Here is a 19,172-nt window from a genome sequence, read left to right as displayed (position 1 = left end):
ATTACTCACTCTCTCACACACACACACAGACACACACACACACAGACACACATACACACACACACACACACACACACACACACACACACACAGCAGCCCAGAGCAACCGCAGGGTGTGACTGCTGATGTTTTTGGCTCTGGTGCAGGTTCACACAACTAACGCGTCACAATATATACTGCCAGAACATGGTGTGTGTGTGTGTGTGTGTGGGGGGGGGGTGATGGCATGAAGAAGTTATGGACGATGTGGTGGGGTGAGGACACACGCGCACGCACACACACACACACCAACGTTCCTCAAAGATGGATACCAGAACAAAAGAGTTTGGATGACAATAGTCCGAGATGTTATGATTTAAAGAGGAAGTATGTGTCAACTCCAACCATTAGAAACACTTTCTCTCTCTTATGCGCACACACACACACACACACACACGTACACACACGCACACACACGCTGATGTGCAGGGTGATCCCGTTGGGAATACTGAAAAAAGATGGATAACTAGAGAGCGTGAACTGATAAGAAAAGGGGAAGTAACAGCTATAAAGCACTGTGTGTGTGTGTGCGCGTGTGTGTGTGTGTGTTGGGCCACTGCATCATGACAAACTGAGAAGCACCTCGACCCAGACCCAGCCTCCTCTCCTCTCAGCCCCCCCCCACATCGCGCCCTCTCTACCTTTTTCTTCAGCTCCCGTGCTGCACGCCTCCTATTCTTCTTCTTCTCCTTCTCCTTGTCCTCTGCTGCGTTGAGGTCCTCGGCTGCTCTCTTCTTCAGCTGCGAGGCGGCTTGCGCCATGCTTCTCTGCTGCGATTAATCCTCACAGGTGGGAAGGAGGAAGAGGAGGAGGAGGAGGGATGGGAGGACCGGAGTCTCTCCCTCTCAGCTCCTAATTATCTTATTGTTCCTGCTGCACTTGGTGGCACTTTTGTGGAGGGGGGAGGACCTGGCGGCTATGAGAGGATCAGCCTTTTATTCCTTCCTTATCTCCAGGTCCATTACTCCTGCACGGCTCGAAGGCAAAAACAGAACCTACAAAAACAGCTGGAGGAACACGAGAGAAGCTCCAAAAATCTGGAGGTCCGGGAAGGGGCTCATGCTCCGGCCGTGAGCCCGGCAGCCTCCTCCGCCTCCTGGGGGAGTCCAACTGGTCCTGACGTCCGCTCGACTGGTTCCCAGCGTGCGCCGCCCGCACCTGAGGGCTGAGCCATCCTACACACTCGGCCCGAGACGTCTCGCAGGGACACGCGAACGGGGTGGAAATGACAGTGGAGGGGAGGTTGAGAGAGGAGGTGGGAGGGGGGAGAAAGGAGGAGGGGTGGTGGGGTGGGGGGGGGCAGAGAGGCAGAGAGAGCAGCTGGGACAGCAGAAAGAAGGGAGGGAGTCGGATTGGATGGATACCTCTGCTCCGTACCAGCTGGTTATAACAGGGAGATGGAGAGGGAGGCAGGGGAGGGACACTACCGCGCACGTGCACGCGTGTGCACACCCATGTAAAAGTTATTTTCCTTACAGTCAGTTTTGATGAAAATGAAGAGCGTTTAACATCGAGTACAGCAAATTAAGCCTCAATCTGCAACTTCAGATGAAACTACAGGAGAAAGTAGCTTAATTATTGATTCATTTGCTCATTAAAATGACTTTAGAAGCACTTCCTTGAAAGCCTTTGGTGCTAATAACTGCTGCCCTGAAGGGAGCTGCTGCTAAAGAGGTGAAAAACAAGATTTTTAGGCATAAAGAAAGGTGCACGTAAGGTTGCCGTGCGCGAACAAATCAATTATTAAGACGCTCCTCCATTATTCATCACTCTCATATGTCGGGGAACCTTAAGGGGGCGCCGCTGATGCTTTAGATACTTCCAAAAACGCAGCAACAATCTGCAACATCGGAATGAATGAAGAAGGATTTCGCCTCCAGCAACAACAAAAAAAAATTAGTATGTTTTAAATAAAGGCAGCACAAAATGATTTGATCAAGCCAGAATCACACAAAGTTCCTGTGATTCTCTCAGTATATTTAATTAAACGAGCTTAAAGTGTGTGTGTGTGTGTGTGTGTGTGTGTGTGTTGCACGACGTCAGCACACTGCAGCCTGTGAATAATAACATGGGTGAGGAGACGGGAGGCAGCTCGGGTCATGTGACAGCTGAGCAGGCTTGTGATTGGCTGCCTGGGAGGCGAGCGAGCTGTAATTGGCCGAGAGGAAACGGGGGTCCAAAAATGACAACAACAAAGAGACACACAGCACACCAACACACACCAACACACACCATCTTTAAGAACCCCACCGAGCAACAATTGCAGGAGAAAATGGCGAGGTATCAAGAATCTAACCTGAATGTTGGATATAATCCTGTCAAATCTGTTCTAGAACTATAAGACGTGACCGCTCAGTGCTGATCCGTCCAGGAAGGCAGGACAGCGGCCAAACCGTGCGCTCTGAAGCAGCGCGCACGCTAAAGCACCCGTTAGCTGTGCCATGATTGCAGCGTGAGGCCAATCCCAAAACTGCGCTGTAATAAGTCATCATTCCGGAGCCATCCGGCTCGGATTTATCGGAATAATCCCCCATTATCTACATCTTTAAGGGGAGATTAAAACCTGAAGCGCCAGCTTTGGAAGACGCTGAAAATGGACTTAGAGGCAGAAAGTGAGGTTTAAAAGCAGCATCGGGGAAGATTAGGTCTGGTGGGTTTCATGAGTTGGCGGCGTTTCCTTAACAACCCGGCTCGTTCCAACGCCACCCTTTTCCTTGGCGTCACAGATAACGAGCACCTGGGAATAACCTCGGCGCGCCGACATGTGGGTCAGGAGCAGACAGTCTTCCTCTAACATCACCTGCTCCCTTTTCTCCAGCCTCTCTGGCTCTTTGTCTCAGTTCTGCTCGTTCCGCCACCTGAACCTGCACCGAACCGAGGGCCTCCAGAAAAATAAGAGCAGATCTAAATTCTAGCACTTCAATTGACTTGTTCCACATTCAATCCGCTCTAATAGCTTTGTATATGTATGTATATGTATGCATATTTGTAAAGGATCGCTCGTAACTGAGAAATGTCAAAGCTGTTATTGGTCACGTGTCTGAAAAAGTCCAAAATATCCGAGAGGAAAAAAAAAAAAGCAACATTTTAGCGCCGGTGTTTCTATGGTCAAGTTTCTGCAGTCTATGGCTCCCCCTACTGGTTCACTTTGGTTATTCCAAGTCAAGTTCTCCCTTTCAGAGGCACCGGTTTCAACCATTTCCTCTGTTTTATCTTCAGTAACGTTCAGGACTGGCTGGTGCATCACAGTGTTAAACACTAATCTCTACATTAACCACCATATATATATATATACTGTTCAGGACAAGTCCCATCATATCTATAGGTCAATCAAATCAAACATGGATTATTAAAACGGAAGGGCCTAAAAATGTCGTTTATAAATGATCACACGGGTGAATGACGTCACCCGTATGTGAACAGGGTGGAGTTCCTCTTTTGGCCACTAGGTGGGAGCAACGAGCAGCAGATCTGAACTCAGCATGTGACTAAACCACCATTAGCTCAAACTGATTCACTGGACATGAACGTAGCGGTGTTTCGCGGCTAATACCGGCTAATACCACAAACACTGAAGATCCAAGACTATGCTGGTTCCATGTCACCATTTATCGGTGATTTCTGCCTGATAACCTCGATCAGAGCGTTCGTTTCTTATCATGTAGGAACACTCAGTAAAGCTGTGAGTCCTGGAGGCTTATCACAAAGAACAGCACACACACACACACACACACACACACGTTCTGGTGGCATCATCAGCTGCTTTATTCTCTCTGTGATTACAGATGTAAGGACACAGACAGCCACACAAACAGTCCTGTGTGTGTGCGCACACACACTCACAGACGAGGCAGGTCCAGAAACAGACATTGCTAAAAGCATCTTTCAGGGATATTGAATTTTTCAGTTTTCCATCTCAGATCAAACAGAAACATCTGCGTAACTCTTCTGCATCCAAAATCTAAATTCTAGCCTGAAATGTTTAAACCAAAAGCGAGATTGGACCACAAGTGTAATAACTGCCGTATTTTCTGGACTATATGTCGCTCCGGAGTTTAAGTCGCACTAGCCAAAAAATGCATAATAAAGAAGAAAAATTGATATATAAGTCGCATTTTGGGGGAAAATGTATTTGATAAAATCCGAGACCAAAAACATACATTTAATCTTGAAAGGCAATTAGCAATCCATTAGCATGGATTAGCAATAGCGTTACGGTATGCTAACGTAACAAATTTAGCTACATGACCCACAACGAACTGAGTAAGTGTCTGCTTTGTTAACGTAACATATTAACAGTTATTTAGATAACTATAGCATAAAGAACATCCGAGCAAGTTTACCAAACAATCAAGTCTAACTCCATAGACGAAGCACCGCTTCTTCTTCTGCGTCGCTAAAGGAACTAGTTCCTCAGTACACGCGCCTAGAGCGCCCTCTTGTGGTCGCCAGTGTGAAAATAACGAACATGTGAAATTCAGTAATAATGTATTTATATAAGTCGCTCCGGAGTACAAGTACCTCCTGACAAACTTTGAAAAAAAGTGCGACTTATAGTCCGGAAAATACGGTACTCAATTACTACACCCATTAGGCGAATGAAACCGCCCTGGAGGAATCTGAGCCAACAGGAGAGCCCAGCTCCGTCTCCGGCGAATCTAATTCTCGTTTGAGCTCATCGGTACAGGAAATCGTAAATGTGATTTGAGACTGGACTCTGAATGCAGCCGTGGTTCGCTGATGTCTGAGGAGCCGGCGCGTCGAAGAAGTAATCGTATTGTTCAGACGCGACGTGGCCTCTGTCCCCAGACTGTCTGTGTGTGTCAGCATCACTCTTGTGCTCCGCGACGCTCCCTCACGCTGACAACGGCCGAAACACACCAAAAGAATAAGAGCCAATGGGAGGGAGTAGCAGAACCGGCAGGATGGTGCTGGGAGTCTGCTGGAGGAGACATTACAGTGAGTGTCTGGGTGTGGCCGGCCCCAGCGGTCCAGAAAAAGACACTAAATGTCCATTAAGGTGGGGCGGGGCTGCTGCAACACATCGCCCACGAGCCCGTTAGTGCCGCAGCGTCTCGGGTTTCACAGCAGATCAAAACGTCTGAACCCAAAACGTCGGCCTCGTCGTTCCAAACCAATGCCAACCCGACCCGGTCAGGCGGTTCCGCATCCAGAAACCAGCCAAACTATCGACAGTTAGCCAGCAGGACTCACCCCCCCCCCCCCCCCCCCCCCCCCCCCCCCAGATTTGAATAATCCAGCGGAATGCTGCGATTCGTATCGGCGCCAGCCATCAAGGCCCAGCCAAGTTCAGATTGGTTTATAATCGCCATGGAAACGGATGAGGCTCGCTGCAGGACGCCAGGATAGACCGGAGGAAATCTGCCTCCGAGGTGTGTGTGGAGACGGCCGCCAACAACTCACACCGCCATAAATGACAGGTCACGCCTGCGCCCGCCCACATCATCATCTTCATCATATTCACCTGTTGAATCCACACGCAGCACTACCAGAAAAATGAGTGTAACACACACACACACACACACACACACACACATTTTGAAAAGATACAGGCCGTGACATTTTATCTAATTTACTTTCCAGATCAACGTGACAGTACACACGTCTCTCTTAAGACACCGAGACGCCATTAAAGACACTCTTATGTTTATACCAAGTATTTTTTATCTATCTTGTATGAAACCGTCCTTCTGTCTGAGGTCAAGTTGGGTTTCCTGCTGGCACTCTGCCAGCTGTCTCCACGGCAACCAGATACACCAGCCACAAATAGCTCCTCCTAACAGAATATCCCTCCGCCTCCGTGCCGAGGCCCCATCGGACCACATCACGCTCCTTTAGATTGTCGATCCCTCCACATTTTCTGGCAGAACTCATTATGGAATAGGAATATTCATCTTTATCATCTTTTGGGAATAATCCTGTAGCCCCAGATAAATAGCATCTATGCTTAAAAAAAAAATCAGCTGTGGCATTTGTCTCTCTTTATCCTTAATAACAAAAACTCTGGTTAAACATAATTATATTTCAGGCAAGGTTTGACAATACTGCCACCCACCACGAGGAGGAATCTACACGCAACTACTTCACTTTCGGGAAGCAAGGACAACATTAATGACGTTAAATACGGTCACTAGTTGTGACCCTTAATTGGACAACGTGTCATTCTAAAGGGAATCATTTGGTTCAGTAAGAGTGAACACAGCTGTGATCATAGAGGTAATCAATCAGTTGTTTGGTTACGACATCTAAATTTAAATGTGTTGCTCGTATGTTCTGAATGGGACCACAGAGCTGTGGTGTGTGAATACTCTGAGAAGCTGAATACTTGTACATGTTTTACAGGCACAGACATTAATAATAAAAATATAGTCATTAAAAACTCGGGGGTGCAGACGTCCTGTCTACATACGAGTCCTAGTAGTAAATGTTATTCTTAGCCTGGTAACAAGATGACCCGACATTCATTAAATGTTTCAGGCTCCGTAACCCCGGAGAAGCCATCACCCGTCAAATGAGCCGACTTCAGAAAGCCTCCGAGGATCATCTGAAATTACACTTTAATCTGGTCGTTGTTGGAGGACAAATTCTAACATCCATCACCACACACTCCTGAAACCCTGCATGTGTGTGTGTGTAATCCACTCGGAATGATAACCCTCGCCGACATTATAAAGGTTAATTAGACATGAACTTTCTATAATAGACACTGATAGCTCATCCCAATCCTACACACACACACACACACACACACACACACACACACTGGCAACAGGATGCAGCCACTTCAGGATGGGAATCGGCAGTGGGCAAAGACACTGGCAGGCTGTCATGGCAACGCATCAGGTAGGGTTCGTGCAGCCACTGTTAGGAGATGGAGGGAGGAAGCAGAGTGGGAGGGAAGGGGTGAAGGATGGAGGAAAGAGGAGACGACAACCCAGTCAACCTGCAACTGTTGCCATTCAGACTGTTGCCTGTACACAGGCGTGGGAGTGCCACTCTCCCAGTTAGTATTGGGCCATTTCCAGCTGACCCGCGACCACAACAACCGTAAATAGTGAGCTGGTAGTTAACAGGTTAGCAGCTAAAATGGCACCAGGGGTCTCTATCCATCCCAAAACAGACTCCATAGGCCACACAAAAGCTTGCAGGAGAAATAGGAATCAGATGTGGGGAGGGGCGTTAATGAAGTACCGTACAGACAAGTATGACGCTTCCCTTGAAATGTCGCCTTTCTTCCACACTTCTGTTTCCATGACAACAGTCACATTCCGACTCATTTGACCGTCTGACACCTTCACCGAGCCTTCATCTCAGCTCCGTCCCTGAACTCCGGGCTCGGTACGTTCAGCGCTCCCCCCCCCTCCTGCCATTTTGTCTCAACAACAGGTCCATTTTCTGACCACAGTGGCTGGAGCTGATCTGGGAGCACTGGAGATTCCACTGGGACCACTTACACAGGAGGTTCAGGCAATAATGAAAACGCCTCATTCTTTAGATGGGTAGCTTTAGCAAGAAGATAGCAAAACAGCCTGCAAATAAGATATAAAGTGACATAAACCAACAGAAAGCTACTTTAAACACTGAGGGCTTAAACTAACATTGTCTCAAATACGAAGGCAACGTGAGGTCTCCGGCTCCATTTCCATCTCAGTCGTTCAGGGATTTTCTAACCCGAGCTAAGGAAAACAGTCGGTCAAAGCTCCCGCCTTACCGTTCCCGTTTTTTTTCTGCCTCTTTGTGCCACAGAGAGAAAGAAGGAACGCCGCGCTGAACAAAGTGAGCTAGCAGAGCATCATCCTGTTCCTGTGAAGTGGGAAATGGAGCCAAGTGCAACATTCTGCTGCACGGCTGCCTCAGCAAAAACACAATATGTTGCCTCTGAAGGAGCCCACTGGCAGAAACTCTCACCCTAAACACCACCCGCTTCATTCCTCTGTGTGCTTTGAGTCCTTTATGGCTGCAGCGGCTTCCGCAATAAAACAACGGTAGCGCCTTAAAGCCAGGTCTGCATTAAATATAATGCGTAATTTGCAGGCATGTCCAAACCCAGTCCTTGAGGGCCACATTTCAGCCGGGTTTTCTGTCCTACCAGGCTGAAAATGCTTTCAGTGGGATAGAAAACCTAGCTGGATTGTGGCCCTCGAGGACTGGGTTTGGACATGCCTGGCGTAATGCCTCCAAGTGCGCCCAGACATCAGTTTCACTGAAGAAGCAGTTCTGTAAAATCGGATTTGTAACCAACTAAAAACTGTGCACTAAGCAACCCTGAGCTAGCCAAGTCTCTAAGTCTCTGTTTTCTTTGGCCCCGCCCACAAAAAATGATTTCTAGATTATCCAGACTAGGGATGCAGCGATACCACTTTTTCCCCCCCCAAACGAGTAGTGTACAAGTACTTGCATTCGAGTACTCAGCGATACAGAGTAGTGACGCCATTGCACACAGTTACCGCCCCCCCCCCCCAGATATAGTGTAATTCAACAGTATAAACTGCCCCACTGCAGTCAGGCTGACCAGAGACATTGGGCCATCGCTGCTGTTGCTCCAAATGCCCCGTGGTGACGCTGAACATTGTAACACCACGCAACAGGTTGTGGATGCGTTTCGTTTCCTGCCGCCCTGCAGCTTCGATAGGTCCATGTCTGTGATACGGCATTGCTAGGAACCTCAGCTCCAAATCATCGGCCACAGCCAGTGGCTGGTCATCTAGGGCAATATACTCAGCATGAGCATCTGTGGTTTTGACCGCACGTGGGTTGTCTCTGGACATTTTCTTCCGCTTAGCCAGCATGTTGGCCTCGCGTCGGTGTCGTGAGTAAACTTTTTATATTCTGCGTTGTGCCGGTACTTCAAATGTACTCGTACGAGTACTCATGTCCGGTATTGGTGCATCTCTGTTCCAGACTGATGGTCCTACTGAGTTTACTGGGCTGGCAGATGGTAAGGTTACACTGCCCGCAAACCTTGGAGAGTATTTAGAGTCTCATCAGTTAATGTTACACTTCCTGCTCTCAGAGAAGCAACATTGCACCCACAGCGCAACTTGGCCAAACTGCCAACGGCTCGTAAAAGAGCCTTGATCGGATTTCCTTGGCAACGCCTTCCGGGAGCGATGGCGGTGGGAATTGTGCTCAAGAAACGCTGGGCATTCCACTGAGGCTCCTCCCTGGTGTAGATGAACAAGTCCCACCCTGATGTGCTCACATAGAGCATATCAGGGTCAAACATAAGGTCGCCATGACGCTACAACTTTGATATACGATCCAACATTCCCTAAAGTTGATTCGGGATCCAAAATGTGTGCCAGCAAGACTTTCTTGTGTTGTGGTGTTTTAGGAGCATAAGGGTCACCTTGGTATGGTTTCTCTGCGTTCACCTATAGATCCAGTCTTCAGTTTTCTTTAAAACAAACTTGCTTTTCCATCATTTCTTATGTGAAAACAGGTTTTCGATTGCTGCAAATCTGCACTTCTGTGGTAGCGACTAAATGCTTTTCTTACTTTCTCCCTCTGCACTTGTGATAAATCAGGCTGCCAGCGTGCCCATATTAAAAACATTGACAGTATTGACACTGCAGAGGGTGTGGGCTGAAAAATGACTGAATGTGGGCAGCCGAGTTACATAAGCGATAGTCCACTTCTCTTTCTAAAAACAACAGAAAGAAAACATTGTGCACATGCAGCATGTGCTGCTGAACAGGGTTCATCATCACCAGAGAGTCAGACCTGGGTTTTATCACATCAGAAAGCCACCGCAGAAGCAGCAGAAATGTTCTCGGTCGGCACCTCCTCTCCTTAGGGACTGATTGAAATGGTCTACTGTCGGGCTGGACTCAAGCACACAGGCTTTGAGTTACATGATGTAAATGAGAAACCCATAGCAGGCATACACCTCTGCATATATGCAGGCAACAGCAGTGCACAGGTGGTATCAGGATCTGTTTTTATCCAGCTAGAGCTCCAAGAGACCTCCACAGAGACCCCCACAGAGACCTCCACAGAAACCCTCAAAGAGGCCTCCAGGGAGACCCCCAGAGAGACCTCCAAAGAGACCCCCAAAAAGACCTCCAAAACTACCCCCGGAAAGATCTTGAGAGACCCATAGAGAGACCTCGAGAGAGTTCCCAGAGATACCCCCACAAAGACCTGTGAGGGATTCGGGAGAACAGGATGAGAGAGCCGCAGAAAGGGAGGATAAAGAATGGTGGAGGGTGAAGGGAGGGAAGACGGAGAGGAGCAGAAATGAAGGGGGAGAATATTTGGAGTATTAACGGATCTAACTGTGACAATAAATAACTTGCTAGGAGATGGAGGAATTGAGAGAAGTGATTCATCAAGAAGAGGAACTACACTCAGCAGAGAACGCTGAGTCAGCTCAGAGCTGGGGGACTCTCTGGAGGACTTTCTGGAGACCTCTCTGGGGGTATCTCTGGGGGTCTCTGTGGGGGTCTTTTTGGAGATTTCTCTGGAGTTCTTGCTTGGGGTCTCTTTGGAGATCTCTTTGGAGGTCTTTCTGGGGGTTTCTTTGGAGATCTTTCTGGAGATCTTTCTGGGGGACTTTCTGGGGGTCTCTGTGGGGATCTTTTTGGAGATCTCTGTGAAGGTCTCTGCGGGGGTCTCTCTGGAGATCTTTCTGGAGGTCTCTCTGGGGATCTCTCTGGGGGTCTTTTTGGAGATCTCTGTGGGGGGTCATTTCTGGGTCCCAACAACTCTCAAACTGGAAAAAGAGACCAGAGGACTCAGAATTACAGGTCAGTAACAACAGATCACATGATCATAAGTTGACTGACTGTAAAAGAAGAGATCCAGATGATCCAAGAGATTCCTTCCTAAATCCGTCTCCTACATCAAGCTGGGGCCCAAAGTGAGGCAACAGAATCAACCAGGATCAAACAACAAACAAATTCTGATCAGTGGAAATATTATCTGAGAAAATAAACAGAGAACAATAACAAGGTTCTTCCATGACAGGAATTCGGACACATCGCACGCCTTCATCAAGACAAACCAGTTCAAACCGACTCCGTGTTGTGGAACAGCCTCTGGGATCCACCAGTATTCCCAGAGAGATCAGTGGGATGGCGACGGCGCCACAATATTTCACCACAAATATGGGAATTCCTCTGTCAGTCACCCGGTTTCAAACGTCTCCAGCAACAGTTGGGGAGACGGAGCAGCGACGCCTTCGTCTCATTCAGGCCACCAACAGCTTTTCCTCTCCCGTCTCCTCCCATCAGTCCGGTCTCACCAGAATGGGCGGCGGGTCCTCCCACCTCAACCAAAACCCCAAAAGCTCCACAGGAAAGGACGTTCACGCGGAAACCAAGTACCACAAGGTGACCGTGCACCATGAATCTCATATCCTGTTCTGTTTATTTAAAGGGGAATAAAACGCCATCATGACGGTTTCGGCCGTGACGTTTTTAAATATTTCGAAGAAAAGAACTTAAAACCGGACAACGGTGCAACCGAACCGGAGCCACAATCTTAAGGGCTTAAGCTCCGCCCACTCGTCCGTCTTTCATACAGAACTCTGAACCATTATGTGACATTATGATGATCAGCTGATGTCTTATTCATGCTGCGACATCAGGAGAGGCTGTGGCTCCGCCTGGATCACCAAGACGATCCCGGCTCCCTTTCCTTCTGCTCCCTCCTCGGCTAATCTCCCTTACACACTCTCCGGGTGTATCGGCAGGGTAACAGGTGCCCGATGCAAAACAAAGGTGCAAATTCAACTGGAGAGAGGAAAAACCAGCGGCTGGACGGACCCTTCAGACCCCCCTTCCCGCATGAAGACTTCAACATCAACAACGTTTAAATAGCCTCTAACTTGTGTGTCGGAAATAAACCAATAAATAAACAAAAGGAAATCTTTCCTGTTGTGCTGAAGCCAGATGAGCCGGCTTGTTGCGTTCTTTTACCTTCTTCCCCTTCTTCTTGCGATGAGCCTTCCCTGGAGCCTTCTCTTTAACCTCCTCGCTCATCTCAGCAGCTGTAACAGCGACTGTGAGTGTGTGTGTGTGTGTGCGTGAGTCCAAAACAGATGATGTTGTTTTTAATCCAGCATGGATGGACGGAGTAGAGCGGAGCGGCAGCCGCTCTCGCCGAGCGCAGACACCAACTCAGTCAGTCGCTCACACCCACTTTCACACTCATGCTCGCACAAACACATGCGCACGCACATGCGCACGCACACACACACACTTTCACAAACACACTCACACAGGGAGAGGAGCCAACGAGACTGCCCAGATTAAGCAAAGGAGACACATTCGAGCTCTTTCCTGCTCTGAGCATCTCCAACTCCCTCCATCTCATTCTCTCTCTCTCTTTTTCAAACACACACACACACACACACACACACACACACACACACACACACTCTGCAAGTGAGAGTGCAGCAAACATCTCCAAAGGCCTGTGTTGGTAAACTAAGATGTTTGAAAGACTCTGGCTGAAAAGAAGATTAAATCAGAAAATAAACTGATTTACCGAATCTTTCTGATAGCAGAACCATTTCTGACAGCTTGAAAAAAGCAAGGCACCAGTCAAAACTACCCACAGGTATCAACAGCTCCTCTTCCCTGGTAAACAACAACAACAACAACAGACACAGAGATGATGAATTACTGTTGCCAGGATAGAAACGCTTCAGTTCCCATCACACCGTTCCTCTTCTCTGCCTTATCAATAATGAACATAGAGGAAAACCACATGTGGCAGATCACTGTGATTATTGATCATGCGTGTGTGTGTGTATGTGTGTGCACGTGCACTGTAAGTGGATTATGCTGACATGAGCCGGTTTGCTGAGTACAATTATACTGTATCATCCTTTGAGATCCACAGGGAACCAAGGATTGAATTTAGAGCTTTTAGTTGCTCTGAACCCCCCCCCCCCACACACACACACACTGAGGAAATGGAATAGGAATGACAACAACTCACTATATTTCAACTGTCCATTTCGAAACTCTGATTTTAATAGAGCATTTGAGTCTACACTGACACCTTCTGGCCATGGCTCGCAATCGCAACTAATTACCGAGCATTCAGACAAATTGTTGCATTTCCTCTCTAAATATAAATATAGAGTATGAGAAGACAAATTATAAATAGAAATATTACCACTCTACTGGTAGGTAAAAGCATAAAACTAAAGTCAGCCTGTCCTATCAGAGTAAAATCATTTTACATAGTTTCATTTCGTGCATTAGAAAGCAGCAGCACGGTGGTGTGGTGGGTAGCACTGTTGCCTCACAGCAAGAAGGCTCCGGGTTCGATCCCCGGTTGGGGAGGGTGGGGACTTTCTGTGTGGAGTTTGCACGCCTGGTTTCTCTCCGGGTACTCCGGCTTCCTCCCACAGTCCAAAGACATGCTTAGGCTAATTGGAAACTCGAAATTGCCCGTGAGTGTGAGAGAGAATGGTTGTTTGTCTATATGTGTTAGCCCTGCGATTGACTGGCGCCCAGTCCAGGGTGTACCCTGCCTCCGCCCATTGTGCTGGGATATGCTCGAGTGAGTGAGTGAGTGAGTGAGTGAGTGTCTTTGGAGGTAGGTACCTCGAAAGATGTTTCTGGGGTGTCTTTGGAGAAAGTGAGTGAGTGAGTGTCTTTGGAGGTAGGTACCTCGAAAGATGTTTCTGGGGTGTCTTTGGAGAAAGTGAGTGAGTGAGTGTCTTTGGAGGTAGGTACCTCGAAAGATGTTTCTGGGGTGTCTTTGGAGAAAGTGAGTGAGTGAGTGTCTTTGGAGGTAGGTACCTCGAAAGATGTTTCTGGGGTGTCTTTGGAGAAAGTGAGTGAGTGAGTGTCTTTGGAGGTAGGTACCTCGAAAGATGTTTCTGGGGTGTCTTTGGAGAAAGTGAGTGTCTTTGGAGGTCATCTTTGGAGAGAGACCCCAGAAAGACCGCCAGAGAGACCTCCAAAGTGACCCCCAGAAAGACCTCCAAAGAGAACCCCAGAAAGACCCCCGCAGACACCCCCAGAGACCTCCAAAGACACCCCCAGAAAGACCTCCAGAGAGACCCCCAGAAAGACCCCCAGAGAGACCTCTAAAGTGACCCCCAGAGAGACCTCCAAAGACACCCTCAGAAAGACCCCAAAAATACCCCCACAGAGGCCTCCCGAAAAGACCTGTGTGAAATGCGGGAGAACAGGGTGAGAGAGCCGCAGAAAGGGAGGATAAAGAATGGTGGAGGATGAAGGCAGAGAAGACGGAGAGGAGCAGAAGAAACGGAGGGGGAGAATATTTGGAGTATTAACGGATCTAACTGTGACAAGAAATAACTTGCTAGGAGATGGACGAATTGAGGGAAGTGATTCATCAAGAAGAGGAACTACACTCAGCAGAGAACGCTGAGTCAGAGCTGGGGGACTCTCTGGAGGTCTCTCTGGGGGACTCTCTGGAGGACTTTCTGGAGATGTCTCTGGGGGACTCTCTGGAGGACTTTCTGGAGATCTCTCTGGGGGACTCTCTGGGGGACTTTCTGGGGGTCGCTCTGGAGATCTTTCTGGGGGACTTTCTGGGGGTCTCTGCGGGGGTCTTTTTGGAGATCTCTGTGGGGGTCTTTCTGGAGGTCTCTCTGGGGGTCTCTGTGGGGGTCTTTTTGGAGATCTCTGTGGGGGTCTTTCTGGAGGTCTCTCTGGGGGTCTTTCTGGAGGTCTCTCTGGGGGTCTTTTTGGAGATCTCTGTGGGGGGTCATTTCTGGGTCCCAACAACTCTCAAACTAGAAAAAGAGACCAGAGGACTCAGAATTACAGGTCAGTAACAATACAAATCACATGATCATAAGTTCACTGACTGTAAAAGAAGAGATCCAGATGATCCAGGAGATTCCTTCCTAAATCTGTCTCCTACATCAAGCTGGGGCCCAAAGTGAGGCAACAGAATCAACCAGGATCAAACAACAAACTAATTCTGATCAGTGGAAATATTATCTGATGAAATGAACAGAGAACAATAACAAGGTTCTTCCATGACAGGAATTCGGACACATCGCACGCCTTCATCAAGACAAACCAGTTCAAACCGACTCTGTGTTGTGGAACAGCCTCTGGGATCCACCAGTATTCCCAAAGAGATCAGTGGGATGGCGACGGCGCCACAATATTTCACCACAAATATGGGAATTCCTCTGTCAGTCACCCGGTTTCAAACGTCTCCAGCAACAGTTGGGGAGACGGAGCAGCGACGCCTTCGTCTCATTCAGGCCACCAACAGCTTTTCCTCTCCCGCCTCCTCCCATCAGTCCGGTCTCACCAGAACGGGCGGCGGGTCCTCCCACCTCAACCAAAACCCCTAAAACTCCACAGGAAAGGACGTTCACGCGGAAACCAAGTACCACAAGGTGACCGTGAATCTCATATCCTGGTCTGTTTATTCAAAGGGGATTAAAATGGCATCATGACGGTTTCGGCCGCGACGTTTTTAAATATTTCGAAGAAAAGATCTTAAAACCGGACAACGGTGCAACCGAATCGGAGCCACAATCATAAGCTCTGCCCACTCGTCCGTCTTTCATACAGAACTCTGAACCATTCTGTGACATTATGGTGATTAGCTGATGTCTTGTTCATGCTGCGACATCAGGAGAGGCTGTGGCTCCGCCTGGATCACCAAGACGATCCCGGCTCCCTTTCCTTCTGCTCCCTCCTCGGCTAATCTCCCTCCACACTCTCCGGGGGTATCGGCAGGGTAACAGGTGCCCGATGCAAAACAAAGGTGCAAATTCAACTGGGGAGAGGAAAAACCAGCGGCTGGACGGACCCTTCAGACCGCCCTTCCCGCATGAAGACTTCAACATCAACAACGTTTAAATAGCCTCTAACTTGTGTGTCGGAAATAAACCAATAAATAAACAAAAGGAAATCTTTCCTGTTGTCCCGAAGCCAGATGAGCTGGCTTGTTGCGTTCTTTTACCTTCTTCTTGCAATGAGCCTTCCCTGGAGCCTTCTCTTTAACCTCCTTGCTCATCTCAGCAGCTGTAACAGCGACTGTGTGTGTGTGTGTGAGTCCCTGCTCTGAGCTTCCCCAACTCCCTCCATCTCATTCTCTCTCTCTTTCAAACACACACACACACAAACACACACACACACAATCTACAAGTGAGAGTGCAGCAAACACTCATGCTTGCACAAACAAGCACGGACGCACACACCCACACACACTGAGGAAATGGAATAGTAATGATAACAACTCACCATATTTCAACTGTCCTTTTCGAAACTCTGATTTTAATAGAGCATTTCAGTCGACACTGACACCTTCTGGCCACGACTCACAATCGCAACTAATTACCGAGCATTCAGACAAATTGTTGCATTTCCTCTCTAAATATAAATATACAGTATGAGAAGACAAATTATGAATAGAAATATTACCACTCTACTGGTAGGTAAAAGCATAAAACTAAAGTCAGCCTGTCCTATCAGAGTAAAATCATTTTACTTAGTTTCATTTCGTGCATTAGAAAGAGTAGCACGGTGGTGTGGTGGGTAGCACTGTTGCCTCACAGCAAGAAGGCTCCGGGTTCGATCCCCGGTTGGGGAGGGTGGGGATTTTCTGTGTGGAGTTTGCATGTTCTCCCTGTGCCTGCGTGGTTTCTCTCCGGGTACTCCGGCTTCCTCCCACAGTCCAAAGACATGCTTAGGCTAATTGGAAACTCTAAATTGCCCGTGAGTGTGAGAGAGAATGGTTGTTTGTCTATATGTGTTAGCCCTGCGATTGACTGGCGTCCAGTCCAGGGTGTACCCTGCCTCCGCCCATTGTGCTGGGATAGGCTCGAGTGAGTGAGTGTCTTTGGAGGTAGGTACCTCGAAAGATGTTTCTGGGGTGTCTTTGGAGAAAGTGAGTGAGTGTCTTTGGAGGTAGGTACCTCGAAAGATCTTTCTGGGGTGTCTTTGGAGAAAGTGAGTGTCTTTGGAGGTAGGTACCCCGAAAGATGTTTCTGGGGTGTCTTTGGAGAAAGTGAGTGAGTGAGTGTCTTTGGAGGTAGGTACCTCGAAAAATGTTTCTGGGGTGTCTTTGGAGAAAGTGACTGAGTGAGTGTCTTTGGAGGTAGGTACCTCGAAGGATGTTTCTGGGGTGTCTTTGGAGAAAGTGAGTGAGCGAGTGTCTTTGGAGGTAGGTACCCCGAAGGATGTTTCTGGGGTGTCTTTGGAGAAAGTGAGTGAGCGAGTGTCTTTGGAGGTAGGTACCCCGAAAGATGTTTCTGGGGTGTCTTTGGAGAAAGTGAGTGAGCGAGTGTCTTTGGAGGTAGGTACCTCGAAAGATGTTTCTGGGGTGTCTTTGGAGAAAGTGACTGAGCGAGTGCCTTTGGAGGTAGGTACCTCGAAAGATGTTTCTGGGGTGTCTTTGGAGAAAGTGACTGAGCGAGTGTCTTTGGAGGTAGGTACCTCGAAAGATGTTTCTGGGGTGTCTTTGGAGAAAGTGACTGAGCGAGTGTCTTTGGAGGTAGGTACCTCGAAAGATGTTTCTGGGGTGTCTTTGGAGAAAGTGAGTGTCTTTGGAGGTAGGTACCTCGAAAGATGTTTCTGGGGTGTCTTTGGAGAAAGTGAGTGTCTTTGGAGGTAGGTACCTCGAAAGATGTTTCTGGGGTGTCTTTGGAGAAAGTGAGTGTCTTTGGAGGTAGGTACCTCGAAAGATGTTTCTGGGGTGTCTTTGGAGAAAGTGAGTGTCTTTGGAGGTCATCTTTGGAGAGAGACCCCAGAAAGACTGCCAGAGACCCCCCGCAGAGACCCCCCAGAGAGACCTCCAAAGTGACCCCCAGAGAGACCTCCAAAGAGAACCCCAGAAAGACCCCCGCAGACACCTCCAAAGACACCCCCAGAAAGACCCCCAGAGAGACCTCCAAAGTGACCCCCAGAGAGACCTCCAAAGACACCCCCAGAAAGTCCCCCAGAAAGACCTCCAGAGAGACCCCCAGAGAGACCTCTAAAGTGACCCCCAGAGAGACCTCTAAAGTGACCCCCAGAGAGACCTCCAAAGACACCCTCAGAAAGACCCCAAAAATACCCCCACAGAGGCCTCCTGAAAAGACCTGTGTGAAATGCGGGAGAACAGGGTGAAATGCGGGAGAACAGGGTGAAATGCGGGAGAACAGGGTGAGAGAGCCGCAGAAAGGGAGGATAAAGAATGGTGGAGGATGAAGGCAGAGAAGACGGAGAGGAGCAGAAGAAACGGAGGGGGAGAATATTTGGAGTATTAACGGATCTAACTGTGACAAGAAATAACTTGCTAGGAGATGGACGAATTGAGGGAAGTGATTCATCAAGAAGAGGAACTACACTCAGCAGAGAACGCTGAGTCAGCTCAGAGCTGGAGAATTTTCTGGAGATCTCTCTGGGGGACTTTCTGGATGACTTTCTGGGGGACTTTCTGGAGATCTTTCTGGGGGACTTTCTGGAGATCTTTCTGGGGGTCTCTCTGGAGATCTTTCTGGGGGTCTCTGCGGAGGTCTTTTTGGAGATCTCTGCGGGGGTCTTTCTGGAGATCTCTGTGGGGGTCTTTCTGGAGGTCTCTCTGGGGGTCTCTGTGGGGGTCTTTTTGGAGATCTCTGTGGGGGTCTTTCTGGAGGTCTCTCTGGGGGTCTTTTTGGAGATCCCTGTGGGGGGTCATTTCTGGGTCCCTAAACTAACCAAGTACCACAAGGTGACCGTGAATCTCATATCCTGGTCTGTTTATTCAAAGGGGATTAAAATGGCATCATGACGGTTTCGGCCGCGACGTTTTTAAATATTTCGAAGAAACGATCTTAAAACCGGACAACGGTGCAACCGAACCGGAGCCACAATCTTAAGGGCTTAAGCTCCGCCCACTCGTCCGTCTTTGCAAATTCAACTGGGGAGAGGAAAAACCAGCGGCTGGACGGACCCTTCAGACCGCCCTTCCCGCATGAAGACTTCAACATCAACAACGTTTAAATAGCCTCTAACTTGTCTGTCGGAAATAAACCAATAAATAAACAAAAGGAAATATTTCCTCTTGTGCCGAAACCTGATGAGCTGGCTTGTTGCGTTCTTTTACCTTCTTCTTGCGATGAGCCTTCCCTGGAGCCTTCTCTTTAACCTCCTCGCTCATCTCAGCAGCTGTAACAGCGACTGTGAGTGTGTGTG

General features: G+C 48.5%; 1 protein-coding gene across 30 annotated transcripts in view; it reads right to left on the bottom strand.

Moving 5' to 3' along the window:
- The window catches only part of LOC101073197 (ankyrin-3-like), a 68,674-nt gene that overhangs the window by 45,186 nt on the left and 4,316 nt on the right, over nt 1–19,172 (bottom strand). For 21 of the 30 annotated variants that reach the window (XM_029832670.1, XM_029832714.1, XM_029832661.1 and 18 more), the window contains exon 1: nt 681–1,216. The exons of 1 other annotated variant lie outside the window; for it this stretch is intronic. In XM_029832670.1, coding sequence (XP_029688530.1) covers nt 681–800 — 120 coding nt within the window. In that variant the 5' untranslated portion in view covers nt 801–1,216. Of the gene's footprint in view, nt 1–680; nt 1,219–11,981; nt 12,377–19,172 lie in introns of those variants that run through there. 8 more of the 30 variants (XM_029832774.1, XM_029832780.1, XM_029832784.1 and 5 more) reach the window with 4 other exon arrangements.

This window comes from Takifugu rubripes, chromosome 1 (genome assembly GCF_901000725.2).
Source record: "Takifugu rubripes chromosome 1, fTakRub1.2, whole genome shotgun sequence".
In the NCBI taxonomy this organism is placed as follows: Eukaryota; Metazoa; Chordata; class Actinopteri; order Tetraodontiformes; family Tetraodontidae; genus Takifugu; species Takifugu rubripes.
Note: the sequence above shows the minus strand (reverse complement) of the source record. Positions and strands in the feature narration are given on the sequence as shown.